This window comes from Mobula birostris, chromosome 3 (assembly GCF_030028105.1).
Source record: "Mobula birostris isolate sMobBir1 chromosome 3, sMobBir1.hap1, whole genome shotgun sequence".
NCBI lineage: Eukaryota > Metazoa > Chordata > Chondrichthyes > Myliobatiformes > Myliobatidae > Mobula > Mobula birostris.
Window position 1 is genome coordinate 102462255 of NC_092372.1, and position 23025 is coordinate 102485279.

A 23025-nucleotide genomic window follows, 5' to 3' on the forward strand; every position below is an offset into this window, starting at 1 on the left:
TCCCAAATACAAACGGTACTGGAACTCTAATACGGACCATTATAATCAAATAAGGGCGCAACAGAATTTCCTGAAACTGCCATTTCTGAAAAATGTAACAATTTGTGCAGCTAGGTGATAGAATTGTCTTTCGGGATACGTCTGGAAAATTCCTAATGTGCTTGTTTCAATTGCAATTTAAATACAAACTACCTAAAGTGCTTTTTTTTCCCCATTTTTAGTTTTGGTTACCGTTAGGCTTATTCCTAACATTAACGCTATAGCAAAAGTTTGAATCCTTGTTCAGAAGAAATCACTTCGAAGAGTACAAGCAGTAGAGATTTGGTACAAAAATTGATGGAAAGAAACACAACGTCACTTAGTAAACTTGTATATTGCATGTACCAACCTTCAGTCGGCTGCGGCAAGGTTACTAAGCCGATCAGCACAGCAGCACCAACCCAAGGACTCAAGTCATTCATGATGGTGATCCGGTTAAAGAAAATCTCTCTTGGTTGGTAATATTTTCTTGTTAGTTTAAAGTCGATAGTCGGCCGCTTCCAAAATACATTTCATGGATCCGTCGTGCTGTTTAAGCTAATGCATCGGAGACTGCATAAATAGATAAATGTCTTTTTTTTAAAGAGCACTTGCAAGTTGCGCCGGAGCCAAATGTTTTCATGTGGCTGCAAGTGCTCTTTCCAAGGTTCCCCCCCCCCTCAGCACGTAATGGGGGCGGGATGAGCCGCACCAGTAGCAGCGAGTTTTGGTAGCGTACGTTTCGGCGCTGGATCGGAGGTGCTCGCCGAGCTGCCGGGTGGATGCGAGTCCCCTGCACAAGTCGAGATCTACCTCTCCTTGCCAGTTACTACGGGGATAGAGAGAGCAGGCAAGGATCGGGGGAAGACGGGAGGAGGTATGTGTAATTTGGGGGAGGGGTGGGATATGGAGGGTTTTCAAATCAGAAACTTATTGTATGATCATTACTCTTCCCATGCAAGGTATTCCCGGCGCTTCACGGCGAAATCTTTCGCAGATTGCAATGCTCACGAAGTCACCAAATTGAGAGAGAAAGAAATCTGTCGCGAACCTTGGTCCTTAATAGCTCAATCAGCCGATCAAATGGAACAACTATGAGAGTGGTCTTTCTCTCAGAAAGTCGGGGGTCGCAGGAGGAAGCTTTGCCTTCCAGAGTACCCACGGGCTTCCACCGTATGAGAGCAACGCATGTGAGGTCGAGGCGACTTGGGAGGAATGAGATGGAAAATCAGGGAAGTGTGGGAGTCCGTGAAGTTAGAATTGAGCGCGAACCCGTTCGGGCCGGGATGCCACTGCGTCACGTGACGAGTGAAACCCGATCCCCCGCGAGCGCCGGGGAGTTTCCGCGGACTCGATCGCTCAGCTGAAGGACCGGTTCGCTGGACCTCCGCAAAATGACACAGAAAGGCGCTTGTGTACTCTTCCTTTCGGGAAGGAAGGTCAAATGTTTCCGTGATTGACGGTTGCAAGAAAGTTTGTGCTTCAGTTTACAATTTTATTCTTGCATCCAATGGCGCCCTCCTGTGTTTTCAGCGAATTGATCGCTGCTGCTTACGTAATAATACGTAAATTAACAGACAATTATACGTAAATTAGTTAACAGTCAATATTTACCTACAAACACATGCCTTCTCAGGCACATTGAATGCAAAGTGAAGTCAATTTACAGTAACTATTTAAGATAGGCTTAGGATGCAATCGATAGTTCAAAGTAATTTTTTTTATCAAAGTACATGGAAGACAGGGTAGTGGTTGAAGGTAGTTATTCGAACTGGAGGTCTGTACTGTATTGGGACCGCAGCTGTTTGTGGTGTATACAGATGACCTGGATGAAAATGTAGGTAGGTGGGTTAGTAAGTTTGCAGACGATACCAAGATTGATGGAGTTGTGGATAGTATAGAAGACTGGAAAGGAATACACTGTGATATAAATCAGTTGAAGATCTGGTCTGAGAAATGGCAGATGGAGTTCAACCCAGATAAATGTGAGGTGTTGCACGTTGGTAGGGAAAATGCAAGGAGACAGTACACTGTTTAGAACATAGAACAGTACAGGCCCTTCAGCCCACAATGTTGTGCTGACCCTTAAACCCTGCCTCCCATATAACCCCCCACCTTAAATTCTTCCATGTACCTGTCTAGTAGTCTCTTAAATTTCACTAACTGCCTCCACCACTGACTGAGGCAGTGCATTCCATGCACCAACCACTCTCTGTGTAAAAAACCTTTCTCTAATATCCCCTTGAACTTCCCACCCCTTACCTTAAAGCCATGTCCTCTTGTATTGAGCAGTGGTGCCCTGGGGAAGAGGCGCTGGCTGTCCACTCTACCTATTCCTCTTAATATCTTGTCTATCATATCTCCTCTCATCCTCCTTCTCTCCAAAGAGTAAAGCCCTAGCTCCCTTAATCTCTGATCATAATGCATACTCTCTAAACCAGGCAGCATCCTGGTAAATCTCCTCTGTACCCTTATCAATGCTTCCACATCCTTCCTATAATGAGGCGACCAGAACTGGACACAGTACTCCAAGTGTGGCTTAACCTGAGTTTTATAGCGCTGCATCATTACCCCATGACTCTTAAACTCTATCCCTTGACTTATGAAAGCTAACACTCCATAAGCTTTCTTAACTACCCTATCTACCTGTGAGGCAACTTTCAGGGATCTGTGGACATGTACCCCCAGATCCCTCTGCTCCTCCACACTACCAAGTATCCTGCCATTTACTCTGTACTCTGCCTTGGAGTTTGTCCTTCCGAAGTGTACCACCTCACACTTCTCCGGGTTGAACTCCATCTGCCACTTCTCAGCCCACTTCTGCATCCTATCAATGTCTCTCTGCAATCTTTGACAATCCTCTACACTATCCACAAAACCACCAACCTTTGTGTCGTCTGCAAACTTGCCAACCCACCCTTCTATCCCCACATCCAGGCCGTTAATAAAAATCACGAAAAGTAGAGGTCCCAAAACCAATTCTTGTGGGAGACCACTGGTCACAACCTTCCAATCCGAATGTACTCCCTCCACCACGACCCTCTGCTTTCTGCAGGCAAGCCAATTCTGAATCCACCTGGCCAAACTTCCCTGGATCCCATGCCTTCTGACTTTCTGAATAAGCCAACCATTTGGAACCTTGTCAAGTGCCCTACTAAAATCCATGTAGATCACATCCACTGCACTACCCTCATCTATATGCCTGGTCACCTCCTCAAAGAATTCTATCAGGCTTGTTAGACACGATCTGCCCTTCACAAAGCCATGCTGACTGTCCCTGAACAGACCATGATTCTCTAAATGCCTATAGATCCTATCTCTAAGAATCTTTTCCAACAGCTTTCCCACCACAGATGTAAGGCTCATTGGTCTATAATTGGACTATCCCTACTACCTTTTTTGAACAAGGGGACAACATTTGCCTCCCTCCAATCCTCTGGTACCATTCCCGTGGACAACGAGGACATAAAGATCCTAGCCAGAGGCTCAGCAATCTCTTCCCTCGCCTCGTGGAGCAGCCTGGGGAATATTCCGTCAGGCCCCGGGGACTTAACCGTCCTAATGTATTTTAGCAACTCCAACACCTCCTCTCCCTTAATGTCAACATGCTCCAGAACATCAATCTCACTCATATTGTCCTCACCATCATCAAGTTCCCTTTCATTGGTGAATACCGAAGAGAAGTATTCATTGAGGACCTCACTCACTTCCACAGCCTCCAGGCACATCTTTCCACCTTTATCTCTAATCGGTCCTACCTTCACTCCTGTCATCCTTTTGTTCTTCACATAATTGAAGAATGCCTTGGGATTGGAATGTAAGGGCAAGATCCTTACCAGTGTTGCTGAGCAGAGAGGTCTTGGGATCCAAGTTCACCTCTCCTTGAGAGACTACACAGGTCGATAAGGTTGTTAACAAGACTTATGGATTGCTCGCTTTTATCAGTCGAGGCATTGAGTTCAAAAGTCAGGAGGTTATATTACAACTTTAAAAAACTCTGGTTAGGCCACATCTGGAGCATTGTGGTCAGCCCACTATAGGGATGATTGGAGAGGGTGCAGAAGAGGTTTACCAGTATGTACGCTGCCTGGTTTAGAGGGTATGAGCTATCATGAGAGGCTGGACAAACTTGTGTTGTTTTCTCTGAAGTGCCTGAGGCTGAGGGGAGATCTGAGAGAGGTTTATTTTGTTATGAGAAGCATAGATAGAGTAGACAGGGAGTAAGTTAATTAATGAGCAATAAATATCAAAAACATGAGATGAAAGTGAGTCCATAGGTTATGGGAAGACTTCTGTAATGGGGCAAGTAAAATTGAGTGAAGTTATCCCCTCTGGTTCAGGAGCCTGATGGTTGAGGGGTAATAACTGTTCCTGGACCTGGTGGTGTGAGTCCTGAGGCTTCTGAAACCTCTTCCTGATGGCAGCAGTGAAAAGAAAGTGTGACCTGGGTGGTGGGGCTCACTGATGATGGGTGCTGCTTTCCTGCAACAGCACTCCATCTAGGTGTGCTCAATAGTGGAGAGGGCTTTATCTGTGATAGACTGGTCCATATCCACTATATTTTTGTAGGATTTTCCATTCAAGGGCATTGGTGCTTCCATACCAGGCTGTGATGCAGCCAGTCAATATACTCTCTACCACACATCTTTGGAAGTTTGTCAAAGTTTTAGATGACATGCTGAATCTTCACAAACTCCTAAGGAAGTAAAGGTGGCTACTGTGATTTCTTCATAATTGCACTTATGTGCTGGGCCCAGGACAGGTCCTCTGAAGTAATAACACTGAGGAATTTAAAGTTGCTGACCCTCTCCACCTCTGATCCTCCAAAGAGGACTGGCTCATGGACCTCTCGTTTCCTCCTCCTGAAGTCAATAAACAGCTCCTTGGTCTTGCTGACATTGAGTAAGAGGTTGTTGTTATGGCACCACTCAAGAGGTTAAAGAACTCAGTGAATACTCCAGCCAGTTAATCAGCACAGGTCTTTAGTACTTAGTCAGGTACCCCATCTGGGTAGGATGCTTTCTGTGGGTTCACCCTCCTGAAGGATGCTCTTCTGTTGAGCTCAGAGAACAAAGTCACAGGATCATCAGGGGCTGTGTGAGTTCTGTGATAGTTCCTCCATGTTTTGACAGTCAAAGAGAGCGTAGAAGGCATTGAGCTCATTTGAAAGCAAAGCCCAGGTATCACCTATGTTACTTGATTTCACTTTACAAGAGGTGATGGCATTCAAGCCCTGCCACAACTGTTGATTCATTGATTCAAGTTTAGATTGAAATTGGCACTTTGCCCATGAGGTGGCTTTCCGGAGATCATACCTGGACCTCTCATAACTTTCTTGGTCGCCAGATTTGAATGCCTCTGATTTCAGCAGATCACAGGTCTCAGGGGTTATCCAGGACTTCTGGCCAGGAAAGACTCCGAATGACGCACTCATCTACGACTGTTTTTATAAACTCTGTGGTGTATTGATTCAGATTCAGGTATTGACTTAATAGATTACAATCTCATCAAATCAATCTTTTTATTTTAGAGTAACACACAAAATGATGGAGGAACTTAGCTCAGCAGGTCAGGCAGCATCTGTGGAGAGGACTAAACAGTTGGGCTGCAACGCTTCATCATAACCTTGATGAAGGATCTCGGCCTGAAGCATCGACTGTTTATCCTACGTAGACACTGCCTGGCCTGTTGAGTTCCTCCAGCATTTTGTGTGTGTTACTCTGGATATCCATTATCTGTAGAATCTCTTGTGTTTATAATCTTCACATTTTTTTCCAGACAGTGGAGGCCCTGCAGCTAACCGAACTTCAAAGGAAAAACAGCAAAGCCAGTACTTTTGGTAGGTCTCATGCAACATCTAAATCAAACTTACTTGTTCCTAATTTTCAATCAAAACTAGGAAACAATTGTGACTATTCACATCATTTAAAAGTTGCTTGGAATGTTGGTGTTACAAAATGTTGGCGATGTTACAAAAGACAAACTAGTGGAAGAACTCTGTGGATCAGGCAGCAACTGTGGAAGCAGAGGTATGGTTGACATTCCAGATTGAAACTCCGCAATAGGAGTTAGCCAACACCTGCTTTTCCTTTAACATAACAATTAACATAACACTGTTACAGTGCCAGTGACTTGGTTTCAATTCCAGCACTATCTGTAAGGAGTTTACACTTTCTCCCCATGACCACGTCGGTTTCCTTCAGGTGCTCCGGTTCCTGCACATTCCAAAAGCATACGGTCAGGGTTAGTAAGTTGTGGGTGATGACTGTGTTGGTCATTGATGCAAACAATCCATTTCACTATATGTTTCAATGTAGATGTGACAAATAAAGATAATCTTAAATAAAATTAAGTCTTAGAACATAAGATATAGGAGAAGAATTAGACCATTTGGCCCCTCGAATCTGCTCTGCTATTTCGTCACGGCTAATCTAATTCTCCTCTCAGCCCCAATCTCCTGCCTTCTCCCTGTATCTCTTCATGCCCTGACCAATCAAGAATTTATCAACCTCTGTCTTAAATATACATAAAGACGTGGCCTCCACAGCTGCCTGTGGCAAAGAATTCTGCAGTTTCACCACTCCTTGGCTAAAGAAATTCCTCCTTATCTCCCTTCTAAAAGGACGCCCCTCTATTCTGAGGCTGTGTCCTCTGGTCTTAGACTGTCCCACCATAGGGAACATCCTCTCCACATCCACTCTGTCAAGGCCTTCCACCATTCGATAGGTTTCAATTAAGTCACCCCTCATTCTTCTGAATTCCAGTGAATACAGGCCCAGAACAATCAAACGTTATTCATATCACAAGCCATTCAATCCTAGATTCATTTTCATGAACCTCCTTTGATCCTTCTCCTGTTTCAGCACATCCCTTTTAAGATAAAGAGCCCAAAACTGGTCATAAAACTTCAAGTGAGGCCTCGCCAGTGTATACAAAATCTCAACATTACATCCTTGCTTTTATATTCTAGTCCTCTGGATATGAATGTTAATATCACATTTGCCTTCCTCACCTCAGACTCAATCTGCAAATTAACCTTTAGGGAACCCTGCAAAAGGACTCCCAAGTCCCTTTGTGCTCAGCTTTTTGTACGTTTGTATTTTTTGCTATAACCTTTTTTGCTAGTTTGTTTCCCAAGACCTAGGAAACCAAAAAGAGGGATAATTATGAAACATACAGTCTGTTGTCTTTAGTGCAGATTTACACGGCCCACACCTGGCCACCTCAATCTCATTGTCTGCTGTAGAGAAATAGAGAGATTAAATAATCAAATAAAGTCTAACTGTACTCCTTTGTGGTTATGACTAATACCACACCCAGCCTTCCACCCTCCCTTTAAACATATGAGACCCAGTCTTTTCAAAAAGTTAGAATCAGGAATATTAAGTTTGCAGTCATGTCCAAACTTGAACCATTTAAGCGCTCCATGTACTTCTCCCTTGGTAGTCCCTTGGTCTAAAGGAAGACTTGCTTCGTCTACTGTTTTGTTAATTTTGACTGATTAATGTATGAACTGCAGACTTCTACATATGGGATAGGAGATGCTGCTGGGTAGCACGTGAAGGAGGGGTTCTTCCTTCTGCCTCTTATGCATAGTCTCTGTATCTGCCTGATATATGGCTTTGAAGTTTTCAATACAATCTAAAATTTGCCTCCGTTATAAACAGCTGTGAGCCAGGGATTCCCAGAAGTCACTGGGGTATTGCATTTCCTCAAGGAGACTTTGAGCACATCCTTGAAAATTTCCTCTGTCCGCCTGGTGATCTTTACCCATGACAGTTCACAGAATGGAATATCTGTTTCAGGAGTCTAGTGTCAAGCGTGTGAACAATGTGGCTTGCCTGAAATAGCTGACTGAGAGTGAGTACTGATGTCGGTCTGGAAGAGCACACAGGTACTGTGATCTGTTGGTCCTCGGGTACTTTTCTGGTGCCTTCTGCAAGTAGTTTTAAGTGCCATATGTGGACAGAAGGTCAGGAATCACTGTTTTGTGCAGCACTTTTCTCAAATGACCAAAGGCTTGGCTGGTGCATTGAAGGTAGAGATACTGCTCTTTCCCTTCACTGACAGGTGGCTTCCAAGATATGGTCCTCCTTTTCCAAGGTCTTGCCATAAGCCTTTATTCCTGGAAGTCATGGTAGTGCAGTAGGTAGGCAGTGGAGGACCTGGTGGGTATTCACTGCAAGGCTCATCCTCTTGTGGTTTATTATCACTGACATGTGTTATGAAATTTGTTGTTCTACAGCAGCAGTGCAGTGCCATACATTTTAAAAATACTGTACGTTACAATAAGAAATACACAAAAATAAACATAGTGTAAAAAGGGAGGAAAATGGTGAGGTGAAGTTCATGGACTGTTCAGAAAACAGCTGGCAGAGGGGAGGAAGCCCTCCCTGAGTGTGTGTCCTCATACTCAGAACCTCTCCCAGATAGCAGTGATGAGAACATTTCTGCCTTTAGGTTCTTTGAAAGTGATTGCAGTGACAGTACATAAGACATTTACACATTACCTCTACTATCATTTTGGGATTTTGGTGTTGTAGTCTTCAACTAGGCAGCTTTTAAATTGCCCTCTATACTGCATCAGTAACAGCCATTACTGTTTAAAAGAACACAATAACTGATTCTCATTCTATTCATCTACAGTGTTCCCATCAAACTCTAATTAGCTGGTGTTCATATGCTTTCCATTTTCTATAACTTACTGACACCCAAGCCATGCTCTAACAAATCACATAAAAAAGGGCACTTGGGCATGGATGCATAGTAATTAGACACAACTTGCAGACTGAGTCTTCAATACCAGAATGCTAATTTGATGGCTCTGATTAGTCAGCAGACTGGCTGATAGCAAGTGAGCCATTAAGAATAATGTTTTATTTTTAAAAAGTGGCAGATTCTGGAAATCTGAAACTAGAATCAGAACATACTGGAAAAAAATCAATGGACCAGGCAGGTCAATAACAGCTTCTTGAATTGAACTGAAAACATCTAATTCTATCTTGGACTATAGCTCACTCAAAGATGGACATGGTGGAGGATTACAAATACCTGGGGATACGAGTTGACAATAAACTGGACTGGTCAAAGAACACTGAGGCTGTCTACAAGAAGGGTCAGAGCCGTCTCTATTTCCTGAGGAGACTGAGGTCCTTTAACATCTGTCGGATGATGCTGAGGACGTTCTACGAGTCTGTGGTGGCCAGTGCTATCATGTGTGCTCTTGTGTGCTGGGGCAGCAGGCTGAGGGTAGCAGACACCAACAGAATCAACAAACTCATTCGTAAGGCCAGTGATGTTGTGGGGATGGAACTGGACTCTCTGACGGTGGTGTCTGGAAAGAGGATGCTGTCCAAGTTGCATGCCATCTTGGACAATGTCTCCCATCCGCTACATAATGTACTGGTTGGGCACAGGAGTACATTCAGCCAGAGACTCATTCCACCGAGATGCAACACTGAGTGTCATAGGAAGTCATTCCTGCCTGTGGCCATCAAATTTTACAACTCCTCCTTTGGAGGGTCAGACACCCTGAGCCAATAGGCTGGTCCTGGACTTACTTCCTGGCGTAATTTACATAATACTATTTAATTATTTATGGTTTTATATTGCTATATTTATACTCTATTCTTGGTTGGTGCAACTGTAACAAAACCAATTTCCCTCGGGATCAATAAAGTATGACTATGACTAAGTATAGAGAACTCGAAATGTCGAAGGTTATTGAGGATTGGATATAGGGAAGAAAGGAGGTTTATCATAGGTATGAGGAACCAATGAGGGGAGGCCTATTAAAAATATAAAAGATATTTTAGAAAGAAATTAGGTCAGCTAAGCGGGGCTCATTGAAAATCACAGGCAGGCAGGACGAAGATAAATCTGAAGTTATTCTATATGTATTTTAAGGACAAAAGAATAAGAAGAAAAAGTATGGCCCGGAAGGGACAACAAGTTGAATCTCTACATGGAGGCAGAAGGTATAGTTGAGGTCCTAAATCAGTAATTTCATCAGAACTCACAAAGGAAACAGATTTTGTAATTGAGAATTCAGTGATGAGGTAGGTGACAGGTTAGTGCAAATCCTCTTAGATAAAGAGTGCTTATTTGATGCCTTAGAAGGCATAAAGGTGGATAAAACTGCCAGAAACTGCAGAGAGTTGTGGATACAACTTAGCACATCACAAATACCAGTCTCTTCTTCGTGGACTCCACACTTCACACTGCCTCAGTAAAGCAGAGATCATAATCGAAGACCTGACCCACACCAAATATTCTCTCTTGTCACTGCTCCCATCAAGCAGAATATATCAAAGCCTGAAAGCGTGTACCACCAAGTTCAAGGAAAGCTTTTATGCTACTGTTGTAAGACTTTTGAATGGTGTTCTTGTATGATAAGATGGACTCTTGAATTCTTAATCTACCTTTTCATGACGCTGCACCTCATTACATTCCTGCACTGCACTTTTGCTGAAACTGTAACACTATAATAGCATTCTGTTATTGCTTTTCCCTTGCAGGACTTCAAAGAATTGATATGATGAAATGATTTGAGTGGATGGCATGAAAAACAAGTTTTTCACTGTACCGCAGTACGTGACAGTAAACCAATTTATTAATTTATCAATAAATCTGCAGAACTGGATGGGCCGCATCAGGAGGCAAGGGAAAAGATTGCTGGGGCTCTGGCCGAGATATTTAAGTTTTTGCTGGACACAAGTGAGGTACCAGATGACAGGAGGACAGCAAATCAAGAAAGCAGCCAGGAAAGATCTACTAACTATAGATCTTTGAACCCAATATCAGTGGTAGACAAGATATTGGAAAAAAAATCTGAAACGGTAGATTAATCTGGAGATCTTATTGAAACATATAAAATTATGAAAGGGATAGATAAGATAGAGGCAGGAAAGATGTTTCCACTGATAGATGAGACTAGAACTAGGGGACATAGCCTCAAGATTTGGGGGAGTAGATTTAGGATGGAGATGAGGAAGAACGGCTTTTCCCAGAGAGTGGTGAATCTGTGGAATTCTCTGCCCAATGAAGCAGTGGAAGCTACCTCAGTAAATATGTTTAAGACAAGGTTGGATAGATTTTTGCATAGAAGGGGAATTAAGGGTTATGGGGAAAAGGCAGGTAGGTGGAGATGAGTCCATGGCCAGATCAGCCATGACGTTATTCAATGGTGGAGCAGACTCGATGGGCCACATAACCTACTTCTGCTCCTATTTCTTGTGTTCTTAATGATCACTTGAAAAGGAAGAAACTAATCAGAAATGGCCAACTTGGCTTTGCCAAGGGCATTTCCTTGCCTGACCAATTTCATCAAATATCTTTATGAGCTAACCATATGTATCACTAAGGTGAAGTATTAGATGTGATTTACATTGAGTTTAGTAAGCCCTTTGACAAGGTCCCACATGGGATACCATTTCAAAAGATTTTAGCTATGGAATCCAGAGCAAGTTGACAAACAGGATCGAAAATTAGTTTGGCAAGGAGACAGAGAGTGGTAGCCGAGAGTTGTTTTTTATGATTGGTAGCCTGTGACTAGCTGAGATTCCTGTTGTTTCTTATATATGTGTGGAATGACTTCACTGTGGATATAGGAAGCATGATCAATAACGTTGCAAGTGACATGAAGATTGGTGAATTGTTGGTACTGTGGAAGGTAGTCTGTCTGCAGAGAGATATCAATGTGTTAGTGAAATGGACGGATAACCTGCAGGGAGTTTAATCCAGACAAATGTGGGGTGATACATTTTGTGACCACTAATGAGGCTAGGATAAATACCATGTATGGAAGGGTCTTAGGGAGTATTGATGAATTTGAGGTCACTTGGAATACAAATCCATAGATACTTGAAAGTGCAAACACAGGTGTACAATGTGGTTAGTCAGACCTCAGCTGAAGTACTGTGTGCAGCCACACAGTACTCCAGCTGAGGTCTGACCAAGATTTTATTATTTTAGAATATAGCTTCCCTTCTTCTGTATTCAAAGCCCCAACTAATGAAGGACAGTATCCCATATCCCTTCCTAACCACGTTATCTACCTGTGTTTGCCACTTTGAGTCTAGAAGACCGTGGAAAGTCTTTTTGGTGTTAGGAGATGAAATACTTGCACCAGTATATGTTGCATCTGATGTATAGTATTGATGTGGCAGGTCCAATTGAGTCTGGTGAATGAAGATGTTGACTGAGCATTTGTGAATAAACATCAGGGGCAACGAACAAACTTTATCTTGTTGGAGATGGTTATTGTTTGGCACTTTAGTGTTGTGAATGTCCATTACCACTTATTTATGCCTAAGTGAGACATGAACAGCTTTATTTGTCAGACTTGTGAATAGAATTTAATATAATGCAATCATTATCAAACATTTTTTTCATTGATGATATAGCTTAAAGTTTTAGGGTTTAGAACGTTACTCTGAGAAACTTCTGCAATGGGGTCCCGAGGATGGGATGAATAACCTTCAACAACCACAACCATATTCCTTTTTTCAAGATATGACTCCAACTAGAGATGTGTTTTCCTACTGCACCTGGTCCCTTACTTGGTTGAATAGTGACGGTGGATGCTTAGATCCAAGCTATCCAATCTGTTATTTATGTTATTTTATCTAGTCATAGTCATACTTTATTGATCCCGGGGGAAATTGGTTTTCGTTACAGTTGCACCATAAATAATTAAATAGTAATAAATCCATAAATAGTTAAATAGTAATATGTAAATAGTCTAAAACAATTATAGAGCCACCGAATAAGATGGAAGGTACCTTTGATGTGAGGATGGGTGTTTTTCATATGAACTTTATTGTGGTCATTCCAGCCAATGCCAGCATGGATGGAGAAAGAGGGAGGAGGGAGGGATCATCGACTCAGACCTTGAGAGGCCTGCGTCAGGCATTTTCATGCCTTACAAGGTGCAGATTGGAAGTCTGTGTGGGGCTCCACTCCTCGCACAGACACTAGAGCAATGTGTGGTTAAGTGCCTTGCTCAAGGACACAAACACACTGCCACAGCTGAGGCTGAAACTAGCGACCTTCAGATCACTAGACAAGCACCTTAACCACTTGGCCACGTGCCCAGCATGGCTGGAAGAAGCTTACATACATAGAGGAATGTCATTAAGAGTCACCCTATGGCTGAGGGGCTGATTACACCCACAGGGTAGCACAGAATAGGCAAACATGGCAGATTTTCCCTCTGCAGGGAATCAATGAACCAGATTTTTTTTTTTTTTTTTACAATGCAGCAGTCTTGTGTCATCATGACTAGAGCTTTTTATATATTCCAGATTGTTACCATAATTTTATTCCTCAGTTGCTATTTCACAATTCCAAGAGATTAATACTTTCAACATCTAAAAATCAAGTGGTTCATTTTGGGAAAGAGCAGAAAAAACCTTTGTCTTTTAATCAATTTGGTTTTAATCTTCTCAGGATCAGAATCAGGTTTATTATCACTTACGTATGCTATAAAATTTCAAACACGAGGAAATCTGTAGATGCTGGAAATCCGAGCAATACAAACAAAAGATGCTGGAGGAACTCAGCAGGCCAGGCAGCATCTAGGAAAAGAGTGCAGTTGATGTTTTGGCCCGAAACATCAACTGTACATTTTTCTGTAGATGCTGCCTGGCCTGCTGTGTTCCTCCAGCATCTTTGTGCCGTAAAATGTGTTATTTCATGACAACAGCATCTTGCAAAACATGCAGTATAAGTTGCAATAAAAAATAAATGTGTAAAAGACAAATTGTGATGTAGTGTTCATGAGTTCATGGACTGTTCAGAAATCTGATGGCAGAGGGGAGAAAGCTGTTCCTAAAACTTTGAGAGTGCATCTTCAGGCTCCTCTACCTGCTCCCTAATGATAGTAATGAGAAGAGGGCATGTCCTGGAGATTGAGGGTCCTTAATGATGGATGCCGCTTTCTTGATGTGCAACCTTTAGAGGATATCCTTGATGATGGGGAGAATTGTGCCGAAATGGAGCTGGCTAAGTCTCTCTGCAGCTTCCTTTGACCTTGTACATTGGAGCTTCCATACCAAGCGTTGATGCAACCATTCAGAACGTTCTGCATGCTTCAGCTGTAGAAATTTGCTAGATTCTTTCATAACATGCAAATCTCCTCAAACTCCTAATGAAGTACAGCTGCTAGCATGCCTCCTAAGTAATTCCATCAATGCTAAAATTGCCCTTTTTTATCCACAGCAGATGTGCCAGAACCACTATTGTTATTTCCTTTCTCTATAGATGAATTGTTACTCAAAACAACAAAAGCTAAGTATGTTTTTTTTTAACATTACTTTAAGCCTTTACCTTAACTCTTCATTTTACACAGACAGTCCAGGATACAACTGACTCAAGCATTGATGGGAATCTGCAATATTTTTTGAAACTTCCTTTTGTCCTCAAGAACTGCTGGTCCATTCCATATTCTCCTTTAACCCAAGAGTAACCTAAATTTACCATCTTTAAAAATGGGATCTGATCACACCGAATTTGTAGCCTTTGATTCATATACATGGCTTTGCAAATAACGGAACATAGCTGAAAAATATGATATGAAGCTCCTAACATTCAATACAAATAAAACATGAGTCACGACTAACTTACATTTATTCTAGGCCAAGTTAGCTTCAAGTCACTGTCACCTCATGCAGAGTTTAATGCCTTTGAAATATATCGGACACTTGTGCCAAATGAGCATGGATTTCAGGTGATGAATACTCAATACTATTTTGACCTTGCTGCATCTTAGGAAAGAAACAAAATGTTACTGCTTTCTAACATGTATTGAAGGGAAATGTCAGACAGTCTCACATTGCTGTTGCAGGAATTTACTATATGCCATTTCTCTAGTGTATTTCTTATATTACCTTCAAGAAACTGCACTTTGCGACATCTTTAGATTTTTTCTCCATTAAATGAGTGACATGAACTAGTGAAGGCTGCTTGATTACTGTAAAGATACACCCCTCCAAGAATCAATTGTGTCCAAAGAAAAACAGTATGGGGAGATGGTTGGCTAAAGGTTGCCATTCAGATATCCTTTAAAAGTTTCTTGTAATTTTGAATTGTAGAAAAAATGTTCATGACTGCGGAGTTTTAAAGTCTAGAACCAATGACCGTTGCAGTCCTTAGTATAACTGCTAGAATTTATGGTCCTTGGTATTAAGGTCTGATAATAGATACCATAACAACCAAGAGCTCATTACTTAGGAAGTCTGATCTATCCCTAGTCCAAGTCATTTACCCAATTTGAGGGGAAACAACGAAATCAAATCTCGCATCCTCATATTTACTTCATTATTGAAGAACCCATTTTAAGAAGCTGTTATTAGTGACATGCACACAGGTATTGCTTTCATTTGATTATGTTACCCATTAACAGATAGCTGAGGTTTATGATATTTTAATTGATGGAACTGACAGTTAACATTCCAGACTCCATCACCATTCCTGAGTATGGACTGTCTCACTGGCAGGACAGACCTAGCAGAGGTGGTGGCACAGCAGTTTACAACAGAGGGGGAGTTGCCCTGACAATACCCAACATTGACTCGGAACCCCAAGAAGTCTTATGGTACCAGGGTAAACATGGGCAAGGAAACCTCCTGCTGATTACCGCGTACCATCCTCCCACAGCTGATGAATCAGTACTTCTCCATGTTGAGCATCACTTGGAGGAGGCACTGAGGTGGCAAAGGTACAGAATGTACTCTGGGTGGGGGACTCCAATGTCCATCACCAAGAGTGGCTCAGTAGTATCACCACAGACCCAGCTGGTCGGGTCCTACTGGACAGAGCTACTAGACTGGGACTACAGCAGGTGGTGCGGAAATCAACAAGTGGGAAAAACACACTTGACCTCATTCTTACCAACCTGCCTGCCACAGAAGCATCTGTCCATGACAGCATTGGTAGAAGTGACCACTGCACAGGATTTGTGGAGACGAAGTCCCATCTCCACATTGAAGAAACCCTCCACCATGTTGTGTGGCACTAACACTGTGCTAAATGGGATAGAATTCAAACAGATCTAGCAGCCCAAGACTGGGTGTCTATGGCACACTGTGGGCCATCAGCAGCAGCAGAATTGTTCTCAACTGCAATCTGTAACCTCATGGCCTGGCATATCCCCCACTCTAACATTACTACCCGGCCAGGGGATCAATGCTGAAGAGTGCAGGAGGGCATGCCGAGAACACCACCAGGCATACCTCAATATGAGATGTCACCCTGGTGAAGCCACAATACAAGACTACTTGCCTGCCAAACACCATAAACAGCAAGTAATAGACAGAGCTAAGTAGTGCCACAATCAACAGATCAGATCTAAGCTCTGCAGTGAGATATGCCAACTAGTGGAGTGGTGCTGCAGCAACAAACTGGCACTTAACATCAGTAAGATGAAAGAGCTAATTGTGGACTTCAGGAAAGGTAAGATGAGGGAACACATACCAATCCTCATAGAGGGATCAGAAACGGAGAGAGTGAGCAGCTTCAAGTTCCTGGGTGTCAAGATCTCTGAGGATCTAACCTGGTCCCAACATATCGATGTAGTTGTAAAGAAGGCAAGGCAGTGGCTATACTTTATTAGGAGTTTGAAGAGATTTGGCATGTCAACAAATACACTCAAAAGCTTCTATAGTTGTACCATGGAGAGCACTCTGACAGGCTGCATCACTGCCTGGTATAGAGGGGCTACAGCACAGGACCGAAAGAAGCTACAGAAGGTTGTAAATATAGTCAGCTCCATCTTGGGTACTAGCCTACAAAGTACCCAGGACCTCTTTAGGGAGTGATGTCTCAAAAAGGCAGCATCCATTATTAAGGATGTCCAGCACCAAGGGCATGCCCTTTTAGAAACATAGAAAACCTACAGCACAATACAGGGCCCTGCGGCCCACAAAGCTGTGCTGAACATGTCCTTACCTTAGAACTACCTAGGCTTACCCCATAGCTCTCTATATTTCAAGCTCCATATACCTATCCAGGAGTCTCATAAAAGACCCTATTCGTTTCCGCCTCCACCACCGCAGCTGGCAGCCCATTCCATGCACTCACCACTCTCTGCGTAAAAGACATACCCCGACATCTCCTCTGTACCTACTTCCAAGCACCTTAAAACTATGCCCTCTTGTGCTAGCCATTTCAGCCCTGGGAAAAAGCCTCTGACTATCCACATGATTAATGCTTCTCATCATCTTATACACCTCTATCAGGTCACCTCTCATCCTCCATCGCTTCAAGGAGAAAATGCCGAGTTCACTCAACCTATTCTCATAAGGCATGCTCCCCAATCCAGGGAACATCTTGTAAATCTCCTCTGCACCCTTCCTCTGGTTTCCACATCCTTTCTGTAGTGAGGCAACAAGAATTGAGCACAGTATTCCAAGTGGGGTCCTATATAGCTGCAACATTACCTCTCGGCTCTTAAACTCAATCCCACGGTTGATGAAGGCCAATGCAATGTATGCCTTCTTAACCACAGAGTCAACCTGCATAGCAGCTCTGAGTGTCCTATGGACTCAGACCCCAAGATCCCTCTGATCCTCCACACTGCCAAGAGTCTTACCATTAATGCTATATTCTGCCACTGTTACTATCAGGTAGGAGATACAGAAGCCTGAAGGCACGCACTCAGCGATTCAGAACCAGCTTCTTTCCCTCTGCCATCTGATTCCTAAATGGACATTGAAGCTTTGGACACCACTTCTTTTAAACTACACAGTATTTCTGTTCTTGCATGTTTAAAAATTTATTCAATATATGTAATTGATTTACTTGTTTATTTTTTCTCTCTGCTAGATTATGTATTGCATTGAACTGCTGCTGCTAAGTTTAAAAATTTCACATCACATGCCGGTGACAATAAACCTGATTCTGACATCCAACCATGAATGGTGATGGGCAATCAACCAACTCACTGGAGGAGGAGGCTCCACAAATATCCCCATCCTCAATGATAGAGGAGTTCAGCACACCTGTACAAAAGACATACCTTTCATTGTATATACTCTATCCTTACTAATTTTCCCAAAATAAATTACCTCACACTTTCAATATTACATGTTTGTAAATTCCATCTGCTGTTGCTCTGTTCATCTGATTAATCAATATAATTTGGTAGCCTGTAGTACATCACTGGTGTGGTGGCCAGTGCTATCATGTTTGCTGTTGTGTGCTGGGGCAGCAGGCTGAGGGTAGCAGACACCAACAGAATCAACAAGCTCATTCGTAAGGCCAGGGTCAGGCACCCTGAGCCAATAGTCTGGTTCTGGACTTATTTCATAATTTACTGGCATAATTTACATATTACTATTTAACTATTTATAGTTCTATTACTATTTATTATTTATGGTGCAACTGTAACGAAAACCGATTTCCCCCGGGATCAATAAAGTATGACTATGACTATGTTACAAGCTTCTCACAAAAACAATCCTCCACCATCAATCTTAGTCTCCTATTATCAAACTAATTTTTGGATGTAATTTGTCACTTGTCTTAAATTACAAGGGTCCTAAACTTTTGGTCATCAACCTTTAGAAAATCCTGCACAAAGACTCCCAAGTTCTTTGCACCTCTGTGTTTTCTCCCCATTTAGAAAACAGTCTACACCTTTATTCCTTCCACTAAAATGCATGGCCATACACCCTACAATATATTCCATCAGCCACTTCATTGCCCATTCTCCCAATATGTCCAAGTTCTTCTGCAGACTCTCTTCTTCCTGAACACAACTAGCCCCTCCACCCATCTTTATATCGTCCACAAATTTGGCCACAAAGCCATCAATTCCATCATCCAAATCATTGACATATAACATAAAAAGCAGTGGCAACACTGACTCCTGCAGAACACTAGTCACCAGCAGCCAACCAGAAAAGGCTTCCTCTATTCTCACTCTTTGCTTCCTGCCAGTCAGCCAATCTTCTTTTCATGCTTATCTTCAGTGTAAAACCAAGGGTTCTTATCTTGTTAAGCAGACTCATATGCGGCACCTTGTCAAAGACCTTCTGAAAATCCTAGTAAACAACTACTGACTCTCCCTTGTCTCTCCTGCCTGTTATTTCCTCAAACTCCAATTGATTGGTCAGGCAAGATTTTCCCTTAAGGAAAGCATGCTAACTTTAGCCAATTTTATCATGTGCCTCTAAGTACCCCTAAAGCCCGTCCTTGGAGTCCATCTTTCCACCCACTGAAGTCAGGTTAATTGGCCTATAATTTCCTTTCTAATGCCTCTTTACTTTCTTAAAAGAGTGGAGTGATATTTTTACTTTTCCAGTCCTCAAGTAGCATCCAGAATCTGGTGATTCTTGAAAGATCATTGCTAATGCCTCCACAATCTCTTCTGCTCTTTCAGAACCCTATGGTGTAGTTTATCTGGTCCAGGTAACCTATCTACCTTCAGACCTTTCATCGTCACAATGCCCTTCTCCTTTGTAACAGCAACTACACTCACTTCTGCCCCCTGACATTCTTACATTTCTAGCATACTACTAGTGTCTTCCAGTGAACATTGATGCAAAATACTTAAGTTCATCTGCCATTTCTTTGTTCCCCCCATTACTACCTCTCCAGGTCATTTCCCAGTGGTCCAATACCATTCTCACCTCCTTTTCACTCTTTATATATCTGAAAAAACTTCTTTGCATTCTCTTTTATATTATTGGATAACTTACCTTCAGATTTCATCTTCTCTCGCCTTATGACTTTTTTAGTTGCCTTCTGGTTTTTAAATGCTTCTCAATCCTTTACTTTCCACTAATTTTTGCTATGTTATATGCCCTTCTTTTTCACTTTTATGATGTTGTTAATTTGCACTAAGCTCATCAGTATGTTCTGCAGCCTTTGGAAAAATTGAAACAAATTTGCTGGACTGGATCTCCCCTTAACAAAGATACTGATGATCTTCGATTAATTTCTGGCTTTTGTGTTCCATTCTAACAACTTCTACAGGAGAACCATCGAGAGCGTTGTGTTCTGTCTAGTTCTGTCTAGTTGCATCATTGTGTGATATGGAAGCTATAAGGCATTGGACCGCAAGACCCAACAGAGGATAGTAAAAACCCCAGAGGATCATGGAGATCTTCCTCCCCCCACTTGTGGCATTAACCAGGAGTGTTGTACATGAAGTGCCCATCTGAGGATCCCTACTACCCATCGCACAATCTCTACGACCCACCACCATCAGGAAGGAGGTACCGGAACATCAAGATTAGAATTACCAGACTAGATAACAGCTTCTTCCCTCAAACTGTGAGATTAACGAATACCATACCACCACTGAGGTCTTGTCACTAGAACAGCGAGCTGTGAACTAGTTATCTGTGCTGTGCATTGCACGCACTTTGAATTATATTTTATTCAGTGCTTGTGGCAATATTTTGTTTTATGTGCTGTGTGTGATATGGGTTTAGTGGGTGTGCACCATAGTCCAGGATAATGTTTTGATTGGTTGTATACATATACAGTCAGATGACAACGAACTTGAACTTTTCCCACCACTAACATTAGATTCAGCCTATCACTGACATTAAACTCAGGTCTATATATCTATTGCCCTCCAGAATAAAGATAACACATTTGCTGTCTTCTAGTCATCCAGCATGTCACCCCTGACTTGCACAGATTTTTAAAAATCCTTTAAGCCATTGAGACTAATCCTGTAAACCATAACAACATTGCTAGAAAAATATCAGCTCACTTCTGCACAGAAATAGTAAAGGTGAGAGGTAGATAAAGATAGAAACTTCTAGAAACAAATCACAATACTTTCTAGAATAGGAGTATGAGCAGAAGCAGAATTACTTCCTTTTCCTGTACAAAATAAGTAGGAAGGTGTTCAAAGTAGTGACTTATTCCTTTTTATTTACAGAAAACATCAGAACATAACTGACAGCTATTATTCTGTGTATTGTCTACCAAAACTACACAGGTACTGTTAGTAAACTAATGCAGACTTGTATTGATATTCACATAAAAAAATAAAGTGTACCAACATTAGATCAAATCGTTAAAATATACTTACAGTAATCTGTCATTCTTCACATAATATGGCAATATGGAGGATTCCACAATTCATCTCAAAGAAGAAACTCCATCCAGCCAAGTATGATTATGGAAGCACTCTTTTAATGTTGTCGGTGGAATGTTCAACAAAAGGACATGTATCAGTGCTCACATTGTATCCTAGTTAAAATACTGTACCTTGCTCCAGATATTCACCCAAACATGACTATGGATAAGTCTGGAAGCAATTTCCTGTCCTCAAGATTATGCACCATTTCTTGAGAATAATGTAAGGATGCTGAAGTCATAGAAACATTGTAACTAAGAACAAATCAATAAATGTTTCAAATCTGCTCCACTATTTAATAAAATTATGGTTATTTTGAATGAAACTTTAACTTTGCAACTATCAACAGAAAATCTTCAAACACTGGAACCAAAGTGAAGAGGTCAGTGATAAGCCATATCTGCTGAAAACCTGCTGACTAAGGCAGAGTCTTGTTTTTAAGAGTACTATTCTGTAAGATTTAACAAGCCTTTTAAATCAACTTTAATAAGATGCACTTGACTCCTGTTCAGAGATTCCTTTTTATATTCAGCTTATCAACTTATTACATATATAAATGTTTATTGCATCACAATATGCCATTGGTAGTTTGTACAAAAGTAGTTAATAATTAACCATAGTGCTATTGATTCTCTTCTTCATTGTCTTCTGTTATTTGAGGCAAGAAAGGATCTACTTTAAACAACATAGATTCACTGGTTGCACTGCAAATAATTGCTCTTTCAACAAATGGACCTGAGAAAAGACAGACAAGTTAAATTAGGCAGTGTTTATATTAAAAATAAAAATATAGATTGGAAATACAAACTAAGCCCAGGATCTGCAGCAAGTCTTATGAAATATGTAATTTCTTTGTTTTTTTAAAAATTGGTATTCAAAGTTTAAGGGAAGTATCTAAAATGGTCATTGGTCATTGATAAAGGAACATTGGATATACTTCCTTCTAACTTGTGAAGATATTAATCCAAATATTAAATTCATATTTTACTTCAATAAGTATCTTAGTTGGAAAAAAACAATTTTAAAAAGGCACTTCAACTCTACAATGAAGCAGAAACTATTGCTTAGTGGCATGCAAATGAATTATATGTCTGTCTATGTGTATTATGCACTTGTATACAGTGCCTATAAAAAGCGTTCACCCCCTTGGAAGTTTTCATTTTTTATTGTTTTACAACACTATCACAGTGGATTTAATTTGGCTTTTTTAAAAACACTGATCAACAGAAAAGACTCTTTTGTGTCAAAGTGAAAACAAGATAGTCTAAATTTATTACAATTATTAAACACAAAACTGATTGCATAATTATCACTCCCTTCAAGTCAGTAGTTATTAAATGCATCTTACAGCAGCAATTACAGCCTTGAGTCTGTGTGGATAGGGCTCTATCAGCCTTGCACATCTGTAGACAGCAATTTTTCCCCATCCTTCTTTGTAAAACTGCTCAAACACTGTCAAAGATTGCATGGGGATCATGAGTGAACAGCCCATTTAACATCCAGCCACAAATTCTCAATTGGATTGAGAAATTGGAGTAAAAGTTGTGAATTTTACCATCCTTTCTCCAGCAATTTTTTAAAATCATTCTTCTAATTATAGCTAACTTAGTAAGGATAAAGAACTCAGAACCTTCTCTGCTGTTAATCAAAGAGCTTTGACTTTATTGTTTTTAAACTATCCAGATGGAGCACAAGCCATTCTGAATTTATGCTCTCATTAGAGGATGTTAGAAATGAGGGCTCAACTGTTTTCTTCCATCTCTCTCTCTCACACACACACACACACACACACACACACACACACACACGCAATGCATTAAGTGCACAAAAGACCTTTATTAAGTTATTCATTATGTGCACAAAAGATCTTTTTATTTAGTTCAATCAGAGTAAACTATCCACCTGAACTT

At 41.4% G+C, this 23025-nt stretch overlaps 2 protein-coding genes and 1 long non-coding RNA gene across 6 annotated transcripts in view; 1 reads left to right on the top strand and 2 right to left on the bottom strand.

Annotated features, from left to right (window-relative positions):
- fras1 (Fraser extracellular matrix complex subunit 1) overlaps positions 1–1067 on the bottom strand; it is a 564498-nt gene extending 563431 nt beyond the window's left edge. For all 3 annotated transcript variants that reach the window (XM_072253146.1, XM_072253145.1, XM_072253147.1), the window contains exon 1: positions 389–1067. In XM_072253146.1, coding sequence (XP_072109247.1) covers positions 389–461 — 73 coding nt within the window. In that variant the 5' untranslated portion in view covers positions 462–1067. The remainder of the gene's footprint in view (positions 1–388) is intronic.
- LOC140195207 (uncharacterized) lies at positions 733–21597 on the top strand. Its single transcript, XR_011885388.1, has 3 exons — positions 733–895; positions 5797–5857; positions 19996–21597. It is a non-coding gene; the product is annotated as an uncharacterized lncRNA (long non-coding RNA).
- mrpl1 (mitochondrial ribosomal protein L1) overlaps positions 20896–23025 on the bottom strand; it is a 68598-nt gene continuing 66468 nt past the window's right edge. For both annotated transcript variants that reach the window (XM_072253149.1, XM_072253148.1), the window contains exon 9: positions 20896–21850. In XM_072253149.1, coding sequence (XP_072109250.1) covers positions 21738–21850 — 113 coding nt within the window. In that variant the 3' untranslated portion in view covers positions 20896–21737. The remainder of the gene's footprint in view (positions 21851–23025) is intronic.